At 41.4% G+C, this 20,306-nt stretch overlaps 1 protein-coding gene across 8 annotated transcripts in view; it reads right to left on the reverse strand.

The window, feature by feature from the left end:
• The window catches only part of LOC117252108 (multiple C2 and transmembrane domain-containing protein 1), a 179,318-nt gene that overhangs the window by 69,655 nt on the left and 89,357 nt on the right, over positions 1-20,306 (reverse strand). For 6 of the 8 annotated variants that reach the window (XR_013492037.1, XM_033618796.2, XM_033618794.2 and 3 more), the window contains exons 3-9: positions 19,051-19,193; positions 18,744-18,823; positions 15,577-15,688; positions 11,656-11,694; positions 6,832-6,996; positions 6,132-6,262; positions 5,114-5,300 (exon numbers count right to left, since the gene is read on the reverse strand). Coding sequence is in view for 7 of the 8 variants with exons in the window: in XM_033618796.2 (XP_033474687.1) it covers positions 5,114-5,300; positions 6,132-6,262; positions 6,832-6,996; positions 11,656-11,694; positions 15,577-15,688; positions 18,744-18,823; positions 19,051-19,193 (857 nt within the window). In the remaining variant the exon portion in view is untranslated. The remainder of the gene's footprint in view (positions 1-5,113; positions 5,301-6,131; positions 6,263-6,831; positions 6,997-11,655; positions 11,695-15,576; positions 15,689-18,743; positions 18,824-19,050; positions 19,194-20,306) is intronic. The other 2 variants (XM_033618797.2, XM_033618795.2) reach the window with 1 other exon arrangement.

A 20,306-nucleotide genomic window follows, 5' to 3' on the forward strand; every position in this document is an offset into this window, starting at 1 on the left:
TGGCCTCTTGTTGTGGCAAAACATGTATATATAGTTTTAAGTTCAGTATCAAAAAAGTACCATTTGGTACAGTACCAAAAAGACACAAGTATCATGGTTTCAAACAATACAACAGCGGTTGTCTCAGTAATGATACACAGATATACAAAATGGCAGCGAGACTGAACGAAGGAAATGAGACAGAATTATTTCTTTAATGTATGGATGCAGTGATATGTTTTTTCATCCCCCAACCCAACATCTACACTCCATCCCATCCTCCCACCATGCAGGCTCCCTGAGGGGACATCGAGGGTTCAGCCTCAATCCATGACTGGAGGAGAAAACGCACCCATCCTCCACCAGGATTCAAACCCTCATCAGAAAGATAAACACTAAAAGATGGAGAAGACGGACAGACGGACAGGTAGAAAGAAAGAGAGATGAAGAAAGGCCACAACCGAACCCCCACCCCCTCACTGACGTCTCCCCACACCCCCATCAGCACGCAGGTGGAATGACGGGGATGAAAAAGGAAGGATGAACAGAGGAGAGAAGAGAAAAATGGAAGGACAGAGTTGGCTTTCATAAAACAAACCCCCACCCTGCCTTTGATTGACATCTTGTCACTGTGACATCTTCTTCCCGTCTCTGTCACACTCTACAGACACACAAACACACAGATGAATCAGCCCCGGCATAGGCTTATGACTCGCTGTCATCTTTGCATCGTGTCACCTTTCATCAGCGCTCCGTATAACATTTCACACACAGACACACATAAAGCGTCTGCCCAGCAGCCGCGCAGTTCAGGGGACATTTAATCAAATGCCTGTGAAATGCTCAAACGCAAACCAAATGCTAACAACTACCTCCCAATTCCCACTCCTGTTCATCAACTCGGGATCACTGTCTGTCAAGATTCTCCCTCAAAGTTTGCTCTCTGCCCGTCCCACACTTCACTGCAGCCCCTTATCTCACTTCCTGTCCAGGTTGTGTCCTTTCTCTTCACCTTAGAGCAGTGCACCGGAGTGGGTGGGAGAGGTACTGCAGGTGTGTGTGTGTGTGTGTGTGTGTGTGTGTGTGCGTACATGTGGGTGGGTGGTGAAGTGCCACCACTTCAGCTGAGGTCGCCATGTCCTCCTTCTCTCATCCACCCATCTTGCGGCCACCTCAGGCCCATTAAGAGCCATTAGTGTGTGTGCTCCTTTGCCATCATGATGCATAAATCTCTTTCTCTCCGTTTCCCTCTCTCCCTCTGTCCCTCTCTACTTCTGGGAAACAGTAATTAGGGATGAAGGAAAGGTTACGGTGAGAAATAGTACATCTAAGGCAGTTGTCACTAAGTGTATTGCACCGTGTTGCATATAGCTCCGCCGTCAGCTGCATTCAAAGTAGTTTGCAGTAGAAAATCATGTGTACTCTCATTCACATGCATGCATGTGTTACATGCAAGTGTACAGAGGCGCTCTCAAACCTGGCAGACATACACACACATGCACAAAGCCGTCACAATGCAGAACAGCTAGAATGAGAGAGGCATTAATGAGCTCGGCGCTAGCATCAGATCCCAGCACTCAGGTGTCTATTATGTGCTTTCTCCAATGGCCACAGATTGGGATGAGGAGAGAACACCTGCCAGATACAACACAGTGACCTCATTGTGACCACAAGAGGTGTGGCGTGTGTACACGTGTGCGCAACAGAGATGTCTGTGGGATTTAAAATCTGTAATGTCTTCATAGAGATTCAGATTGTTAAACTGAGCGTGCATGCATGTAGGAGTGTTTTTTTAATAATAGCCACACTTCCACTGCCGCACACTGCCTCAAAGTAATCTTGTGTGTGTGTGTGTGTGTGTGTGTGTGTGTGTGTTTTCATGATGAGCAGGCCGCACTGCTGAAGGCTGGCACGAGCAAAGGATTTCAATTGTTTTCTCTTTCTCATTCTCATTTGTGAAGGTATCTGCTCTTTAAAGCTGTGATGATGACAGCATAGTACTTGTATTGCTCCGCCAACCCCCATCTTTTTTTATTAGATAGCTGACGCAGAAAGGTACTGTTTTTGCATGTGTCTGTTTGTGTGTGCCTGTTTGTGATTAGCGGCAGTGGGTGCTTTGTGCAGGCTTGTGCTGGACAGCTGATTTCAAGCTGATAATACCAGTCAGTAAAAATGTGCCCAAGCATAATAACATACACCAACACATGTGCGCACACACACATACACACACTGGGCAGATTAGTGGGCTTTGAGCAGCACTGTTATGTATTAGTGGTGGTACTTGGTCTTATCAGTGCTCCTTGATAAGGTACATCTTTATTAAATTCTCTAACTGAAAGACGGTCGGTCTGGGGAAAAGGAATATGTTAATAGGTAGAGACCATTCAACCGACCTCACTGCGCCCCTCCATCTGCAACCCCCCACCTTCCTCCACCCTCTATCTCTCCATCCCTTCATCGAACAGGAGGGCCACAGTGGCGACAGACAAAGAGTCGAGGGCTGCCGGGAGAGTGGGACAGAGATGGGGAGTGCGGAGGAGAGAGAAGGAGGCAGGAAAAGAGGTAGGCGAAGGAAGGGAAATGTCTCGCCTTCAGCCGAGCAGAAAAACGGGGTCTGCACGAGTTGTGAGAGAGGTGAAATAGCTTTTTCTTTTCATTTTACACGCCTTCCCTTCCTGGTGCAACCCTCATCCTTTACCTCTCGCCCCCTATTACACACAAACACACACACACATACACTCCCCGCCCTCATTTTGTGGCTGTGAGGAGAGGCACAGCGTGTATGTCTCAGTCCTAGAGCTCCCCCCTCTGATCTTGGGTGGTTGCTGCAGTGCGGAGCACAGTGGTCAACCTCCTGTGGCTAGCCAATAAGGCACCGCCACGGTTATGTAGGTCGTGGCACCCGTGTTTGGCCTGTGGAGCCTCGCCGCTGGTGCCTGTGCACACACCGAAAGACGCAAGCACACACCAGCTGGGACGTACCGTTAACTGAAATCAAACACAGACAGCTACTTACTGTTCTGTACAGTATGTGGACACATACGCACCATTTACCCACACATAAAAGCACACGTTACTTAGTGGCACACGTGGGAAAATGTGCTCTAACAACTCTCCCAGACAATTAAATGCAATAATGATTAAACAAATCTTATTCCTTTTTTTGTCATTAGGTCCTAAAATAAACTAAAAACATTAAGTGAACAGATGTCTTACATTTTGTATTAAAAGTCGTGACTGAAAGCAAATTCGGCCACAGCATTGAGTGATAATAACAGCAGACTGATGTGCAGAGAGATGTACCCTGTCAAGGCTGTCAGTGAATGAAACCTATTCAAAGTGTGTGAGTGTCTCTTTGTAGCAAGGAGTGAGGATGACAGGGTGTGAGGGGTTAACTAGGCTAAGACAAAGACATAGGCTGAAAGCATTGTGTTGAGTGGAGGGCCTCAGGGGCAGATGGGGCCTTAGGGCTCTCTCTCACTGTCTCTGTCTCTCTAATACTAAGCTCAAATCAATGACAACTGGCAAACAGAGAAAGACATTTTACACACAAATAAATGAGCCCACATGCATTAATCATAAATGCACAACACGCTGCAGCATGCTGATGCAAATGCCGCACAGTACTGGCGGCGTGAATCACTGGGACAGAAACGAACCAGCAATATGAGCCCCCGTCCTTCCCAAACACTTGGTCCAAACCCCTCAACCCCCTGTATTTCCTCCTTCCTTTCCTTCCCTGTTTAAATCTCATCATCTCCCTCTTCACCCGCTCCTTCACTCTCCACTTGTTCTAACTTCAAACCACAGCTGCAGCTTGGTGGATTTTATTTTCAAATCTCAGCACATTAGCTTGTGAAAAAAAGAAGACACTTCTTGATGAATAAGTGAGATTGTTCATAACATGTGAATCAATTGTGACTTTATAACAATCAGAAGTCTGATGATAAATGTGTGAGGGGGTTGTTGTTTGACACGTCAGCCCTGACTCATGACACAAAAGAAACAATTATTTGCTTTGTCTTTGCAGCTTGGACATGTCGACACGCGCCACACAGCTGTCAGTAAAAGAAGAAGCAGTATCAGGTATATGATCAATTAGTAACACTGATGGTATGAAATTTGTTCTAGCTGTGTATGAGGGAAAATATGAAGTACTGGGACATTTGAGTACTATATCAACACTTAAAAGAACTGGAACTGGTTGTTTTGTAGTTGTATGTATCAGTCGATTGAACTTTGCTACCCGCGCTCGCACAAGGCGGTTAAAGTTATCATTAAGAAAACCAGAGGAAAATGGGAGTGGTTTGGATCGGCATACGAGGCTAACCTGAAGCTCTGGCCATCAGCAGCTCTCCCTCTCTCCTACGCATAAATAGACAAACATATGTGCACTCTCATGTATAGAGCTGCATGTGCATCCGTGCAACCATCACAAGTCCACAGCTGGCTGCGGACGTTCAACATGTAAAGTGTGTCCAAGCCTTCACATACACACTCACGTCAGCTGGATGTCTTCTTGCTAGGCTTAATGAGAGAGGTGCTTTGGCTTTGCATTAGTTTGGTGCACGGGAGATCCTGAGAAGCCTGGGCGTGCGTGTGTGTGTGTGTGTGTGTGTGTGTGTGTGTGTGTGTGTGTGTGTGTGAATTTCCATGCACACTCAGAGTTACTGTGTCAGTGTGTGTGTAATTTGTGACATTAAATATACAGTAAATAATTGTGATTTGTTTGCTTTTAATTCATGAGTTGTCATGATTCTAGGATTATGTGCAAAGTTCATAATGCCAGGTGCAATGTGCCCCTCATTTTAGCAGCATTTCAAATACAATTTGGTTATTAAAAAATATGATTAATGATTTCAAAAAGCCTTACCTTATGTACTATATTGTGCTCAATTGTCAAGTGTTTTCTCACTTTTAGACCAGTCGACTAGTCTAAGTTTAAACTTCATTAGGAAAATCCCTAGTATGTATGCTCTCTTGTATACTAGGGATTTGTTTTAATAACATTTTTGGTCTTTCAGTTGAGCTCTCTCACATTGTGTACGCTCCTCTGAAAAGTGTCTACACAACATTATCATATCCTACCCTCACACACAACACAAGGCCCCTCTTACAACAAAACTAAACTCACATATCTCTGCATGATCTGGTGTCTCTCGTGCGGGTCGTCTAGCATGTTGATCGACAGGTCTGAGATGGAAACGGCAGCGGAAGCAGTGAGTGTAACCAGTAGCACCAGCACACCTTCCCCCTCCTCCAGCTCCAGGTCCAGCTTGTGTGTGTGTTCTTTACTGAGATGCGACAGGTCAATGGTACACCTAAAATGCGCACACATGCATAAGACAAATAGAAACAGGATTACAGTGTTAGAGTATTGCACATTTTGTGGGGGAGCTGACTATGCTGAAACAGGCTGATAGTAAAAGAGGAAGCTAAGCAAAGCTAGAGAGGACAATAAAGACCAAACTTAAAGAAATGCTAGTGCAGCCTTTTTTGGCGCTTAAGTTTGCAGGAAGAAAAAATGTCTGTGAAATAATAATCATCACAGAATGTCTGTGAGGTTACACAGAAAGAGGTCTTCACTTTCCCATTATAAATGAAGTGTCTAAACGAGTTTCTGAGTTGTCATCTCATCAAAAAGACGTCATACATTGCACATTGTGCTGGAGCATAGCAACAGCTACAGCCTGGTAACACGATACACACAGTCATGTGTGTAGGATATAAGCAGCTGCATACAACTTAGCCAGAGCTGACACAATTAATACCTTTAAGTAGGCACTTGAGAGCATCTTCTCTTGCCTGAATTGATTTTCTGGCATGTCCTTAATATATCTCCGCTTTATATCAAGGCATGGCAATAGTAATTACTGGCCTTGGGTCAAAGACTTCAAAGCAAAGGCTTCCTCAAGTGCTTCAATGCCGCAACACTCATGGATATTGAACGGGATGTTAAAAATGAGTGCATCCAAACAAATTACAGACATGGCCATTAAAAATGATTGGAAAAACTGTCTTTGTGCAACCTTTTTCTGTGAGACCTACCCTGTGTGAACAGGTCCTAAGTCATGTGTGATTTTGGTAAGCTACAACCTGGCACAATACTGAGATAGCTACATGTCCAGTCAGCCTGATAAAGACCACTGTACCTTCCCATGAAGTCGTCCTTCTTGCCAGCATCTTTGTCCCAGACTGTTATGTCCACATAGCCTCCCTGTTCCTCATACAGGTGGAAGTCAAACTGCTCTCTCCACTGTGGGTTCAGCGTTTTGGGAATTGTCTGTGTAAATGGCAGATGGAAATACATTGTTCATTTGTGCTTGTACATGTACTGCAGAAGGTTAGCTGTTTTGCTATTGCTATTTCCCTGCTGGAGAGATGGTCTTGTCACAAAACTGTGACTGGTGCCATGTAACCAGAGAAAACAGTGGAAAAAGGCCTGTGGCATTGGGTTTGCTCAAGAGGTAGAACACCTATAACTACCAGAATGCACTGTGCTGCACCAGACCAATAAACACTGCTACTGGTGAGTGATGTAACACGCGCTTTCTTCTTTTTGACACAGGAAACAATATGGTGGCCGTCTATTAACAAACAATCTCATATAACAATTAAATGGTGAGCTAAAATATGTCTTGTAAGACATTTTATGTCAGAAACAGGAAACACAGTAGCGGAAGCTTGGTTCATATTTAATTAGCACTGATTAGCTTTACCATTTCATCTCAGTTTTTTTAGCCTCTGTTTTTACAATACAGCAAAAGGTATGGTGCGCACTTTCTGTTCACAAACTCTCATTTAACAGCCAAACAGTGCACTAAAATACATTTCAAACAGGAGTGTGTTTACCTTGCTCTTGTACTTCTGGTGCCCCATCCTGAATTTGACGTAAGGGTCGCTGAGGCCGTTGGCATCCATTGGCTGGAGGCTGCGACCTTCTATAAGACTAATGCTGACTATACCTCGCCACAGCTGGGCTTTTCTGTGCACATCTGACAGACGCAGACTCTGATACTGCAGCAGGCGCACACGCACACACACATTCAAAGAAACATTCACACAAACACATGTGCATTTATATATACACAAGCATGTAAACAAACACCCACAAAGTAAACATACATATGCATTAATTAAACCCAAGATAGAATTATGCCTTGTGTACACTCAGTCGACAGGAAAAAAAAAAGCAATTGCAAACACATCAAGACGACACAGAGAGGGGCAGGCAAAACACACGAGAAAACACTAACAGAAAATGAGATAATTCAACACAATTTACCCCAATGTGTGAGCTCACCTGACATGCCAGAACATCACTACACATTACAGAACATAAAATATCGCACGAGTAAATCAAGGTGAACAATTTCTTGGGGAATGCTGCTGCTGTAGACTAAATACAGGGTTCAACGCTAAGGTTTTTTTTCACTTGCCCGGTCGGCAAGTTGGTCAGAGATCTACTTGCCCGAAGTCAGTTTTTACTTGCCCTATAAAAATTGTTTAATTTAAGCAGGTTGATACCTGTTTAAATTAAACAATTTTAAAAATTAACAAAGACTGCAGTTATTTTTATGTTATGTAATCTTTATTCACACTGTATTTATTAATTAAAACAACATATGTCAAATATTGTAGCTTAATTCCTACACAAAAATGACAGTGTCAGGGCTTAAAGTGAAAAATTTGTCAATCGTTCTCCGTCTATAATTGTGCACCCTACTTGAGCCATGCCCACCTCTATTTATTTTTCACTCCTCTCTCCAGTTCTGCTGTATTAACACCGGGTTTAATATATTTTGCTTCCATCTCTCTGCCCTGCTCTACTCTACTTCAACGCTACTTAGCTCTCTCTCTACTCTACCAGTACACTACCACATCCACCTGCACAAAACGCACACAGCAGTGTTTCCCCTAGGATGGAGTTGTAGCAGCAAAGGTGAAGCACACGCATGAAAAATAATTTTCACATGCGTGAAACTTTTTTGTATGCTTGCAAAGCACAGCCTGCTGGGATGTTTCTGTGTATCTACTGGCACCAGAAGGGCTCTTTAGGACTAAGTACATACAGTACATGTGTGCACAGTATGAGCAGGTGAAATGTCTGTCTAGCTACATATGAGGTGTCTCAAGATTTAGGAACATACAATTTTATTGAATATAATAAAGTAAAACGTCACATGACATGCTGCTGTTTTGTGCTATGACCTATTCAAGTGTTGGAAGTTGTTATTTACGTGACAACGCCTGAACGCAACACAAGCTCAGCACGAGTGCCGTGCTGCGCTGCTGTGCGAGCAGCGTGTTTGCCTGTGCGTAACAGCAGTCTGTTGCTTATTTACACACTGTCCATTTCAATAACTTTGTCAGCTGACAAACTGCACCGGGCTCGGGGTCAGGTTTGGTCAGGAAAATGCGGCCCGAGCCGCTCTAGCGTGATCACCTGTGCGTGTGGCGGAACTCCGCCATGCGCGATACAGAGAGCAGAGGAGAATTGTTAACGCGTGACCATGTAGAGACAGAAATGACACGATGGCATAACACCATAAATATTATATTGTTATGTTATTATATGAAGCGTCCGTCGCGAAAAATAATATCAATGGGGGCTGTGGGCAGGACATTGTTACACAGCTGTGCCTGTGACTTCAGGCAGAGAGACCGCTGCATCAGAGCAGAAGAGCACGTTTTAAAATACATTTATTTTATCAATTAGTTATTAACTTTTACTATTTTTAGCAACTTGCCCGATCGGGCAAGTGAGTTGTTAGTTTACATGCCCGACCGTGAGTTTTACTTGCCCCGGGCAATCGGGCAATCCTTATTGTTGAGCCCTGAAATAGGTTACAGTCTGCACAGTAGGGTTGTAAATCAGTTTCATTATGATACAGTATTCTTTGGACAACGATACAATATTTGCTGATATTACAAAGTCTGCCACTTTACAATTTTGATTCAATTCAATGCAGGGGCCTGTGATCAATATGAGACGATACCAGTAAATGGAAATGGTGACACAGATGTGCTATGGGAATTTCAAAATAAAGGCATGTCTTAAAAATAAGGATATGTACCAATGTACACTTTGCATCAATGATACTGGTTCATTGATCATTGAAACGATATATCGATCCAGACTGATGTGCAGCTACACCCCTACTGCACAAGACTGTACGTGTCACTGCATCAGTTTGGCCTTTTTCATACAAATTCTCAACATAAAAAAGTGAATGAATAGGCGAGTGATTTGTAGATTGTCTTATCCAAAACGGGAAGACCACTGAAATGCTGCTCCAGTGTGGCTCCATAAATTTCGTATTCCATCTGGCTGTACTGTAGCTTGACAGCGCTGCAAATTCAGATTGATGATTCTCCATGTTTTAAGACTGTTTTTTTATCCAACAGTTTTCTCAGCACTTACAGGCCTATTTAACCTCTCTTTGAATCATGTCAGTATCCTTCACTAAAACAAAGAGCAGGGTATTTATTTGTCAAACAAATACACCCCTCTCTCTCTCTCTCTCTCTCTCTCTCTTTCTCTGCCTTTCCCTCTCCTCCTTCCTCGTTAGGGAGAATTTATTAGCATAGCTTTTGTTTTGCGGGTGAATTTCATTAAACTCTCAACAAACCCTGCCTTGCGAGCGCAGGCCTTTGATCTGGAGACGGAGCCTCTTAATTTCCATTCTCCAGACATTAAACAATGCGAATGGCTCCCTGCAATACAGCCAACCTCCCATACTGCAACTCCCACATCTTTCATTTCTCCTGTTCACTTGCTGCTAACACACTGTATGCTAATGATGAGAGGTCGCCAATATGTCCTACGCGAGCACAATCCTAATTGTTTCCTTGTTTTGTTGCTACATATTTCTTGTTACAGAAAACCATGGGCTATTTGGATTGGGAATCCGCTCCCTCTGCCGGAGCGCAGCATGAGAGAGATCATGCACAGAGATGTTCGGAGGCTGAAAGTCTTATAAGAGATACTAACGCTCAGTTTAAGAACTAACACAGCCTCGCACACAACTTTTGTCAGCCCTTTGGAAGAATAAAAACGTTTGAAGTGCCAAAATAAGCATTTTGCCTGGTGGTTAAGTTAGAGAAACCTGGATTTAATATGCATCTGACTCATAATCATTATCTCAAACTACTTCTTGAATAGTTTGCATCTTCTGCTGTGGGTTCAACACTCATGGATGCTTCATTAAAAAGAAGTGGTTGTGTAAAAATAGCCGCGCACTTGTATACAGTTGAGCACGGAGGCAGGGAGGCACTCAGGAGCAGCGCCTTTTTCAGTGGGGTAGCACAGTAACTAGTTAGTGTTTGAGCTAATTCCCGAGTCACAGGCAGGGTGGCCCAGTTTGGAGGCTTCAAAGGCTCGGTTTGGGGAAGCACGATACAGCAGGACGTCTGCCCAGCTCTGACCAACACACTTCAAATGTGGATCCGTGTCTCTTGGTAGGATATCAAACTTTTTGCTGTTAGTTAAGGAAACATTCAGTGCTTCTTGCTGCGATTTCGGAGATCGACTAAAAGTAAAACTGAGATTCCAGATTCAGCCTGTTTCCTTCTCAGTGACAACTTTTGACCAAAACAGGAAAAGATAACAAAATACCTCAATAATAGTGACACATAATAAACCCAGTTGTGTTCACAAATGTGTCCCTGATTCTAATACTACTGTATTTGACAAAAAATAAAGCAAGTGCTTCATGCATGAGCCAGTAAAAAACAGCAGAGCATCGACCGGCATGCCTTCTGTTCAACCTGACAGCCAACAAGAACCACAGAAAATGAAACCAAAAGGTAGCAGTCTCTTATGTATGGCAAGATGAGAACTTAAAATAATGTGAACATCAGAGATTTACAGCTGATGCAAAGGGGTCTAAGAGTGTCCTATAATCTGTCCACAAAGTCAACAATCAACAAACTGTTTTATGTCACAGTTGATTTGCTGCACAGGACTCCTTAAAAACCCCTGAAAACAAATCAGTTGCTATATTTTCCTACAAAGCAGCTGCAATACACTGTGCAGACCAAAGGCGGAAGTAGCACAAATACATAACAGAATAATTTAACATCTTTTAATGTTTAAAGTTTAATATAGTTTATCTAGATTTTCAGGAAAAAATACACAGTTACTTCACAGTAACTGACTCCAGATTGTAGCTGATCTAAACCTGAAACACTAAATATGTAAACATAATCCAAAAAGTGAAATAAACAAAAAAATCCCCTATAACAATGGCCACAATCGCAGTGCATTACTTCCACCCCTGGTGTATCTTTAGATGACTTATGACTTGCCTTCACACATGTAAATACAGTTTACCTTTAGGCTTAATTGGATTTGCATTCCAAAAAAAAAAGAAAAAGAAATTGTTTACATCCTCTCAGGTGATGTAAGTAGCAGGTGGTATATTGCAGCTCGTGGAAAATAAGCTCGTGACAATGAGAAATTAAAAACTGATAAAAAAAAAAAAGAAACACCGCCAATACCACTGTGGAAGAAGGAAAAGGAAGGAGGAAAGGAGAGGGCCAGGGAGACTCCATCCATGAACCAGGACACAAGTGAAGAGTGCAGGAAAGGTGCGGTGCAGTGCAGTCGGTAGTGGGGTTACAGTACAGTCGGAAGTTGTGTGGGTGGGGGAGTTACATGCTGTTTTAGTTTACCTTACTAGATCGTTTCCAGTTCCTTCTCAAAAGCATGGTCTGTAAATGAGACAAAGCTGTTACAGAGCGCCCCCCACTGTCTCCCCCTTAGAGCTGCAGGGTCAGAGGTTAAAGATACAGTCGGTAACTTTTATGAAAATAACTTGGTGTCATATTTGCTGAAACGGTCACTATGTTCTGATAGAAGTACATGAAACAGATAGGATGGAAAGAAATCCTATCCCTCCTCCCCTCCTACTACCTCTAATGAATCAGTTCATGTCAATCACTCCATGACTGCCATCAGACTTCCAAACTAGGCAGCACTGATCAAGTATGGATCGAGATTCTGTAACTGCATTGTCTATTTCTAGTCGGAAATGTTTTCAGGAACATATTTCAGTGTACTGTTTTGCTGTCAAATGAGAAAGGAGTGGATGGAGTCCAACATGACAGCCAGGTCACAAATGTTCTCATGTTAGAGCTAAACAGTGCACTAAAACATGTTTCTGAAAACATCTACAGCAAGAAATAGGCAATGCAGTTTGACCACAGTTCTTGAGCGATTACTGACTTGACTGACTTTGCCTTAGAGACTCCTCTGTTCCTCAGAATGTTTTCATTCACTTGCAGTAAGGAAATTAGAAATTCTACAAGGCAGTAGAGTATAGGCAGAGGTGTATGATTTTTTTCACAGATTATCTGTCTCATTCACTGCTGTGTGAACATAGTGAAAGTTTCAGCAAATATAAAAAGGTTATTTTTTTATACAAAGTTACCAACTGTAGCTTCAAAGCTACAGTTGGGATGGGGTACATGAAGTTCAGATGTTAGCTCTGGCCTGGTGCAGGGGGGGTGGTTATACACAAGGGCAGCTGTCATTCATGCAAGTTAAGTAAGCAAGGAGTGTATAAGAAGCGCTCTTACTAGTCATATGGTGTTATGAGGTATTTGCATATGCAGACATGCACTCATACACACACACACACACACACACACACACAAACACTGATAAGCCACAAAATTGAAACCATAGACAGGTGAAGTGTATAACACTGATTATGTCATTATAATGCATTATTTTGCTGGGAAATCTCTGGTTCTATCAGTCATGTGGATGCCACTGGCCTCAAAATTCCCCAAATCCAAATCCAATTGAGCATCCGTGGGATATGCCAGGACTCCAAAGCTGAGGCCGAGCCACGGAGGGGCCTCCTTGGATCGGACTTGTGTCTGACCATGGACACAGGACCTCTGGGGATGTCCTGTGGTGTCTGGCACCAGGGTGCTGGCAGCAGATCCTTTGAGCCCTGTGGGTTGTGAGGTGGAGTGCAGGCACATCCCAATGATGCTTTATCAGATTGGGATCTTGGGAATTTGGAGGCCAGGTTGACAGCTTGAGCTCTTTGTCATGTTCCTCAGGCCATTCCTGAGCAGTTTTTACTGTGTATCATTGTGCACTGTCCTGCTGGGAGGCACTGCCATCTGTCACTGCTATTACCATGAGAAGGTGTACTTGCTCTGCAGCGGTGTTTGGGTAGGTGGTGTGCATCAAGTACCATCCACATGAATGCCAGGACCCAAAGTTTCCCAGCAGACAACCGCATTGTTACACATGACCAATGTTAGTCACTTCACCTGTCAGTGGTTATAATGTTGTAGCTGATCAGTGCATAAATGTACATAACAGTAGCTGCAGTTTGTGCCTCTCATACAGTGTAACCATCATTTATATACTTGATACTTTCACAAATTACATTTCCATTCCTGGACCCAGAGAAAGACAGGATTGGAGTAGGGACTGATAGCTGCTGCCTTGTTTGAGTTGCATAGTTTTTACTTCTTTGTTTAATGGAGAATCCTTGAAAACCTATGCAACATTGTACTTCACTGTACACAAAAGTTTTGTTGCACTGGCAAGGCATGAGAGTGAGGATTACAGACATGTCATAAAAATGCAGATTTGTTGAAGGTCTTGTCGCATGTCTCTCTGGCTTCAATTTATTTCTGGGATAAATGTGGCTTATTTCTGCTTCTTTGGGTTAAATATAGGCATTAATGCAAAAGTTTCAAATACAGAAATAATCATTACATGAGAGGACTGGTTACATGTGCACAAAGAAACTCACACAACTCCCTCATGTCATACAATACTTGTGAACTTGAAAGCATACAGCATATAACGCAGGTCATCATACATACCCATTGTCAATGCTGCATGATTACCGAAATCCCCAGACTACTAGCAGTTCAGTAAAGGACTAATTTAGAAGTTCTGTATTTTTCCTCACCCTTTCATACCAGTAGATGGCAACAGAGAGAGCCATCCAGAATGTACTGGTGTAACCTTGTACTCATTTTCTTCACAGTTGGAGAGATCCAAAATGATGCTTAACCTAAATAGAGTTTATTTGTTCTGTCAAATGTGGACTCTCTGAACTACAGTACTAAATAAGCAGCAGAATTAAGACATCAGATCAAAAGGAATAAAGTATTTCCCACATGACTCTGCCTTGTTTCGGATCGAGCATGCAGGGGTCCAATTAACCAAACAAATAATTGAACAGAAATAAATGCAACTCTGAAACACTGAGCATGTCCACAGAGGCACGAGCCAACATAATTAGGAGAGAGAATCTTTGAACATGGAACTTTTCCACAGAACATATTAATTACACTTGTGTTTATGCATATGCATTTGCTGAGTTGAAGAGTTTCCAGCAAGTAAGGCTGACTGAAGCCAGCACATTCCAGTTCAACACAGCCTGCCTGGGCACCTGATGTAGAAACAAATCTTTGACCTGGCAAACACTGTTGCTGAACTTAAATTATGAATATTATGAAAAATTTAAAACTGTTTTTTGTTTGTTTTTACTGAAAAGCAGTTATGCTTAAAGCTGTAGTGCGCAACTTCTATAAAAATAACTTGTTATATTTGCTGAAACTATCACTATATTAACAAAGTACATGAGACAGATGATCTGTGAAAAAAAAAATCAGGTTTCTCCTCCCACTCATGCTTCTTATGGCATTTGCTAGAATCTACCGCGGCTCAAGACACAAACCAATCAAAGCGGACAAGTTTCTAAAGCAGCTGTCAATCATGTCTATCACTGCTCGTGAACTGCAGTCAAGCTGTCAGTGCGGATCAAATATGAATCAAGACTCTGTTACTGCATTGTTTATTTATTACCTCAGATATTTTCAGAAACACATTTTAGTGTACTGTTTAGCTGTAAACTGAGAAAGTTTCCTCTGCCTGGTGGGTGGTTTTGAGTTTTCAGCTTGACTCTTTCCAACATGGCGACCGCGTCACAATCTTTCTCATTTTACAGCTAAACAATGCACTAAAATATGTTTCTAGAAACACAGGTTGACATTTTGACTGCAGTTCACGAGCAGCGATTGACATGATTGACAGCTGTGTTGAGTTGAAAATGCACTGGCACGTCAACAGACGACCATGCAAAGTTATTACTACATTCAATGAAAGATCTACTTCCTCCACCTTTGCATTAGCTTGAAATCACGTGTGGTCAGCCCCTAATTAAACTTAATTTCTCACCTGACCTGCCAATCTCCAGAGCTCTGATTCAGCAGGCAGTGTCTTTTTGGCCATTGTCTATAAAGATGGGATTGTGTGTAGATTCTAATAAATGGAACAGGATTTTCTCCATAAACTATCTGTCTCATATAATACTATGCATATACATAGTGACAGTTTCAGCAAACATGAGCTACCAACTGTAGCTTTAACATAGATCCTCAGAAGTTCTATTTGGCATATTATTCTTTATCTTGACGTGACGTCACAGATGATGTACAGTGGTGCAAGTAAGATAGAAGGGTATGATTCCCCTGAATGAGGAGGAAATGTAGTGTGTGCAGGGAGAGACAGAGATGAATGAGTAATCTCACTGAAAGGTCATATAGTTTTCTTACAGCATCCTTCATTTCTCCCTCCTTCGGTGACAGAGTGACAGCTAGTTCCAGGCTGCCCAGGTTATGTTCAGGGTACTGTGGGTCCTTCAGGTCCAGCGTCACATCCAGTGTCCTTCAGGGAAGCACAGTAAGAAATTCAAACTGTAAGTGCTTACATAAATACTGTACATTCATATGCATGAAGGGCATGAATTCCATATTATGTGCATAAAAATGAATGCATGCATTACGCGCACACCCCCATCTTAATGTAAAGTGGATACACATATTTAATCAGTTCAAGTCTGAATCAATGGATGTGCAGAGATAACCTGCCCAACAAGCTGTGACATTCCTTGCTCTCTTCCTACTAGCTGCCATTCTTGCCCTTTGTAGTAAGTTACAATCACAACAAGCAGTCAACCTGGCTAACAATCTTTAATTATGCATGAGGAAGGTAATAAATATTACCTGCCTCGCTAAGCCCTTAGCACACTAACAAAAGTCACTGCGAGCTAAAGTCAGTTTAGACCTGACCAGTTTAAAGTCACAATCCCTGATTCAAATGTAAACAAAATGGGTGCCCGCCACCAAAGCTCAACTAGTATCAATACCTTGGCTTTTGGATATTGGCTAAAACTGCTAACAAACACCAGTGTGTAATTAATAAGGTGTATGCCTTGCTGTGTGGATGTGACTGGGACAGTTCTTTCATGTGCAGAGGCTTGACTTAACCATTGCTTGCCCAACTTTGTACAATAAAATGTAACAAATAAATACAAAATAAAAAAATGAAATACCTCAAAACAGCTGACATGTTTGTTGTTAGCTACCTAATCTCTGTGGTTTGCTGACATGTGACATAGTACGCACACATGTAATCAGATGCAAACATTAGGGATGGGCGAGTACACCATTATCTGTATCTGTGTTAGTTCAGCCACATAAGTTGGCTGTATCTATATATGTACTTGAAATGGGCAGCGTTTTAACTAGAGGTGGGTAAAGTTTAAACCAGACATTGGTGTGACTCAACCGGAAGTTTTTATTTTGATCCCAAAATTGATATAGGTTGATCAGAGGTTGAAGATCATTTACTGTTTATCAGAAAACTACTACAGAACAATGTCAGAATGGGCATGATCTGAAGATCATGCCCACAAGAACAAGAGGTAGAACACAGCCACTCAAATGAGGATTTTCCTTCATCACCAGTACGGGTATTGACACATTTCACTCAGATAATTCTTGTATTCTTGTGTAACATATTCCACAACAGATTACTGAATGCTCTGAAATGTAATTTGTAACACAGAATGTAAACATTTGTACATTATTCAAACAAAGAAACATACTCTTAAAACAAAAAACATAGGACAGTGTTCTGGCTGTGCATCTGCTCTGCCTTAGTCATGTGGCAGGTGCACTTCATACACTTTTTAAAAATCTGTTAATGGTAAATGTGTGGCTTATATGAATTTTAGCGTTGCTCTCTGTCCACAATGCATCTGTTAAATATGCACTTCCGTTACATCAGCTGTGCCTCAGCTGGAGACGTAACCACTTAAAAGATGGGCAAGTACCTGTTATCTTTTTATGTTTGTACTAGCCAGCAGCAGGTAGGTTGTTATTAGCAATGGTCATTCACCAGAATCTATCTGCGCCCTTGCGATCTCAGTCTAGCCGGCAACCACCTTATTTGGGTTTTTGTAGTGACAGGAGGAGGTGTTGTGCAGATAACATCTCATTTCGACTTCATGAACAGCCATTCCTTGTCTATTGCAAAGCTTTCAAAGCCAGTGGCATGAATAAATAGAAACAAGATGTATGACAAAAGTTCAGTTCATAATAGCAGTGCTGTGTTGCTCGAGGCCAGTTGCAACATTCCAGTAAAAACAATGCTGTCAAACTGACGCAACTCGCACTGCATTCAGTTAAGACATGTTGTCAGATTAAGTAAACAAAACAAATAAAGTCATCTCTTCAAGTTATCTATTTCAAAATACAATAACTGTATTCAGCTTCAGTACCACCAATTCAAACTGCAACTGTGACGAAATAAAGTTACTCACAATTTCCCTTTTTAATACGTGACTTAGTTATTTGTTCTGATACTCTCCAACCCTATCCCTACTGGAGACTGTTTTCATTCAAGTATTTGGCTCAACCCTAGTAAACACAGAACTGAATTTAATTGACAGTGATACCTGATCAAGCAATTTGAGTCAGTATCGACCCCAGTATCAGTGTTAGTTTGGTGTATCCCTAAACTCAAGACTGTAGATTGTAACCTCCTATCACTCCCAAGTTGTTATCCAGGTCTTTAAATATACATGTACTAACACTAAGCCGTGGCAGAACTTATGAATTTTTTATGGTGCTGTTTAGTGAGATGTTGGTAAACACAGCAGGTAACATCGAGACAGTTCTGACAATGCAAGACTAATCCTGTTGTGATGAGCAGCTCAACAGCCCTTTGGGATTTATTGTAATACAGAGTAATGTATTTGAGGACATGAAAATGTGAACTACACTTCATTAATCCACATGATGTTGATAGATAAGAACACAGAGAGCATTCTCGTGTTAATATGAAACATTTTAATTTAAAGAATTTCATTTAGCTGCTTTGGTTATGGAATCCTAGTTTTAAGCATGCTGGCTCACTGTCACAAAGTCATGGCTTACTGGAACACTTGAATAGGCATCGTCAATGTGAATAATCAAACTTGTGCTTTTCTTGCTTTTTACAAGTCCAAGCATATGTTGTGAAAAAGGTCTATTCCTAGCATAGCTGATTCAACTTCTACCTGTTAAGAGGTGTAATCAGCTAGAGTAATTAAAAACACCTAAAAAATAATATCAAACTGAAAATTATGTGCCATCTTTTTGGGGTCACATGAAGTTTACAGATGATACAGTGATTACACTTTAAAAGATAGCAGTATTTCTACTTAACTTTTAATAAATAATGGACTTTTGGTGATTAAATTCCTCCTCATATACCTCTCTCTGCAATCCAAATTGAATTGAGTTACCATAAAACAGCCACTAGAGGGAGACAACAGGGTATATTTGATCACAAAATACAATCAGTGGACAAGAGAGTACAGGACACAGTTAAGTTAATAGGAGGACAAGTGTACGTGGAAAGTATAAAAGTAAATGAAACAAAAAAACAAAGAGACCTCTGATGTTCCAGTGACTCCAAGTGGAGGTAAGCTGAGCCCATGAAATCATCCTGAAGTCCGAAGTCATAGTCAAAAACCTACAAAGAGACAATACACAGTAAATGTTAAGAGAAGACCTTAAACACCACACTGCAAATGTTATCTGCCCCTGCCTTTATTTTCACATTGAATCATCATACCTGGCATAAAAAGGAAGCTTGCAAAGTGATCTCATATCCATTGAGACTTTACAGTCATCCAATATACAGCAGCAAATTATATTACAGCAGACTGACATTTAAAGTCCAGGATGCATTGGCTGTACCTTGACATATAGCGGGTCCTTCAGGGTTTCCACCAGAAGACTTACTCTCTCATCCCACACTGGGTTGAGGTTTTTATGGATGGTCTTACTCCTGAATACCTCCTTCCCTGCAATCTTAAACTTCACATATGGGTCACTGGTCCCTGCAGGGAAACACAGAGCAATACTGTTAAGCAACGAGTAACACCAAAGTGATCATATATGCTGCCTGTCTACCTTTTAGGAAAAGGGTCATATTGAAAGTGTAAGCAGGTCACCTTCTTTAGCTTATGTCATTGGTAAAATTGTAGCACAGACAATAAGGATTATCATAAAATAGTTACTGACATTAACGTTTAACTATTTATTGTCTCTAATCATTTTAATAATTCGTTTTAATTTATTTATTTATTTTTATCCTGCTCTGTAGCACTGTGAGATTGCTAAAATGTAAAGTGCAATACAAATAAAATATATTGTTATTATTATTATTAATATCAAAAACATTCATCCTCTCCCGTGAATAATTCGGTTATCATGTGACACATGATTTTAAAAACACTGGGTGCTCAGATGAACGCATCCCATACAGTGCCTCTATTTGACCACTAGGTGGTAGCATTGATTTATATTTGTGTCATATTATAAAAGTGCCAACAGAGTTTTGTAGAATCAATAAATGCTTTTAAAACTGATCTTCATTTTATGCATTAATGGTGTTTGCATGCTTATAAACATGTCAACCTAAAAAAAAGTGCACAAACTAACATTATTTTATACATAAATGTAAACACACAAATGTGCACTTACACACATACTGTATATACAGTTTACTCTGAGACATACATGAACCTCAAACAGGCTAGCGGGTCTCCAGTTTATTATCTCTATGTATTCACCATTCCTTATGATGACCGAGAGGCAAAAGGATATGTTGTTCTATATCTACATTTTTCTTTCCTGATAAATGGGCATTGATCCTCCTGTCTGCTCCATTTCTGCTTTATCCTAACATCCTATTCCCCAAGGTCCATAAACAGGATAAAATCAATTGGATTGACAGGCAAAGAAAAACCAGGACACGAGACAGAAACACACCATAGAGGCAAAGAACGAGGTCAGTTAAAGAAATCGGAGACTATGACGTCAAAATAAATTAAATTAAATAAAGTACCCGTGACATTCTGTCCAGATGATACATTTCAGCATGCATCCCAAGCGGTTTTTCTTCCCTCAGACACACAAGTTCAAATGTTGACTGTGTCTGAATGGAAATT

This window comes from Epinephelus lanceolatus, chromosome 9 (genome assembly GCF_041903045.1).
Source record: "Epinephelus lanceolatus isolate andai-2023 chromosome 9, ASM4190304v1, whole genome shotgun sequence".
NCBI lineage: Eukaryota > Metazoa > Chordata > Actinopteri > Perciformes > Serranidae > Epinephelus > Epinephelus lanceolatus.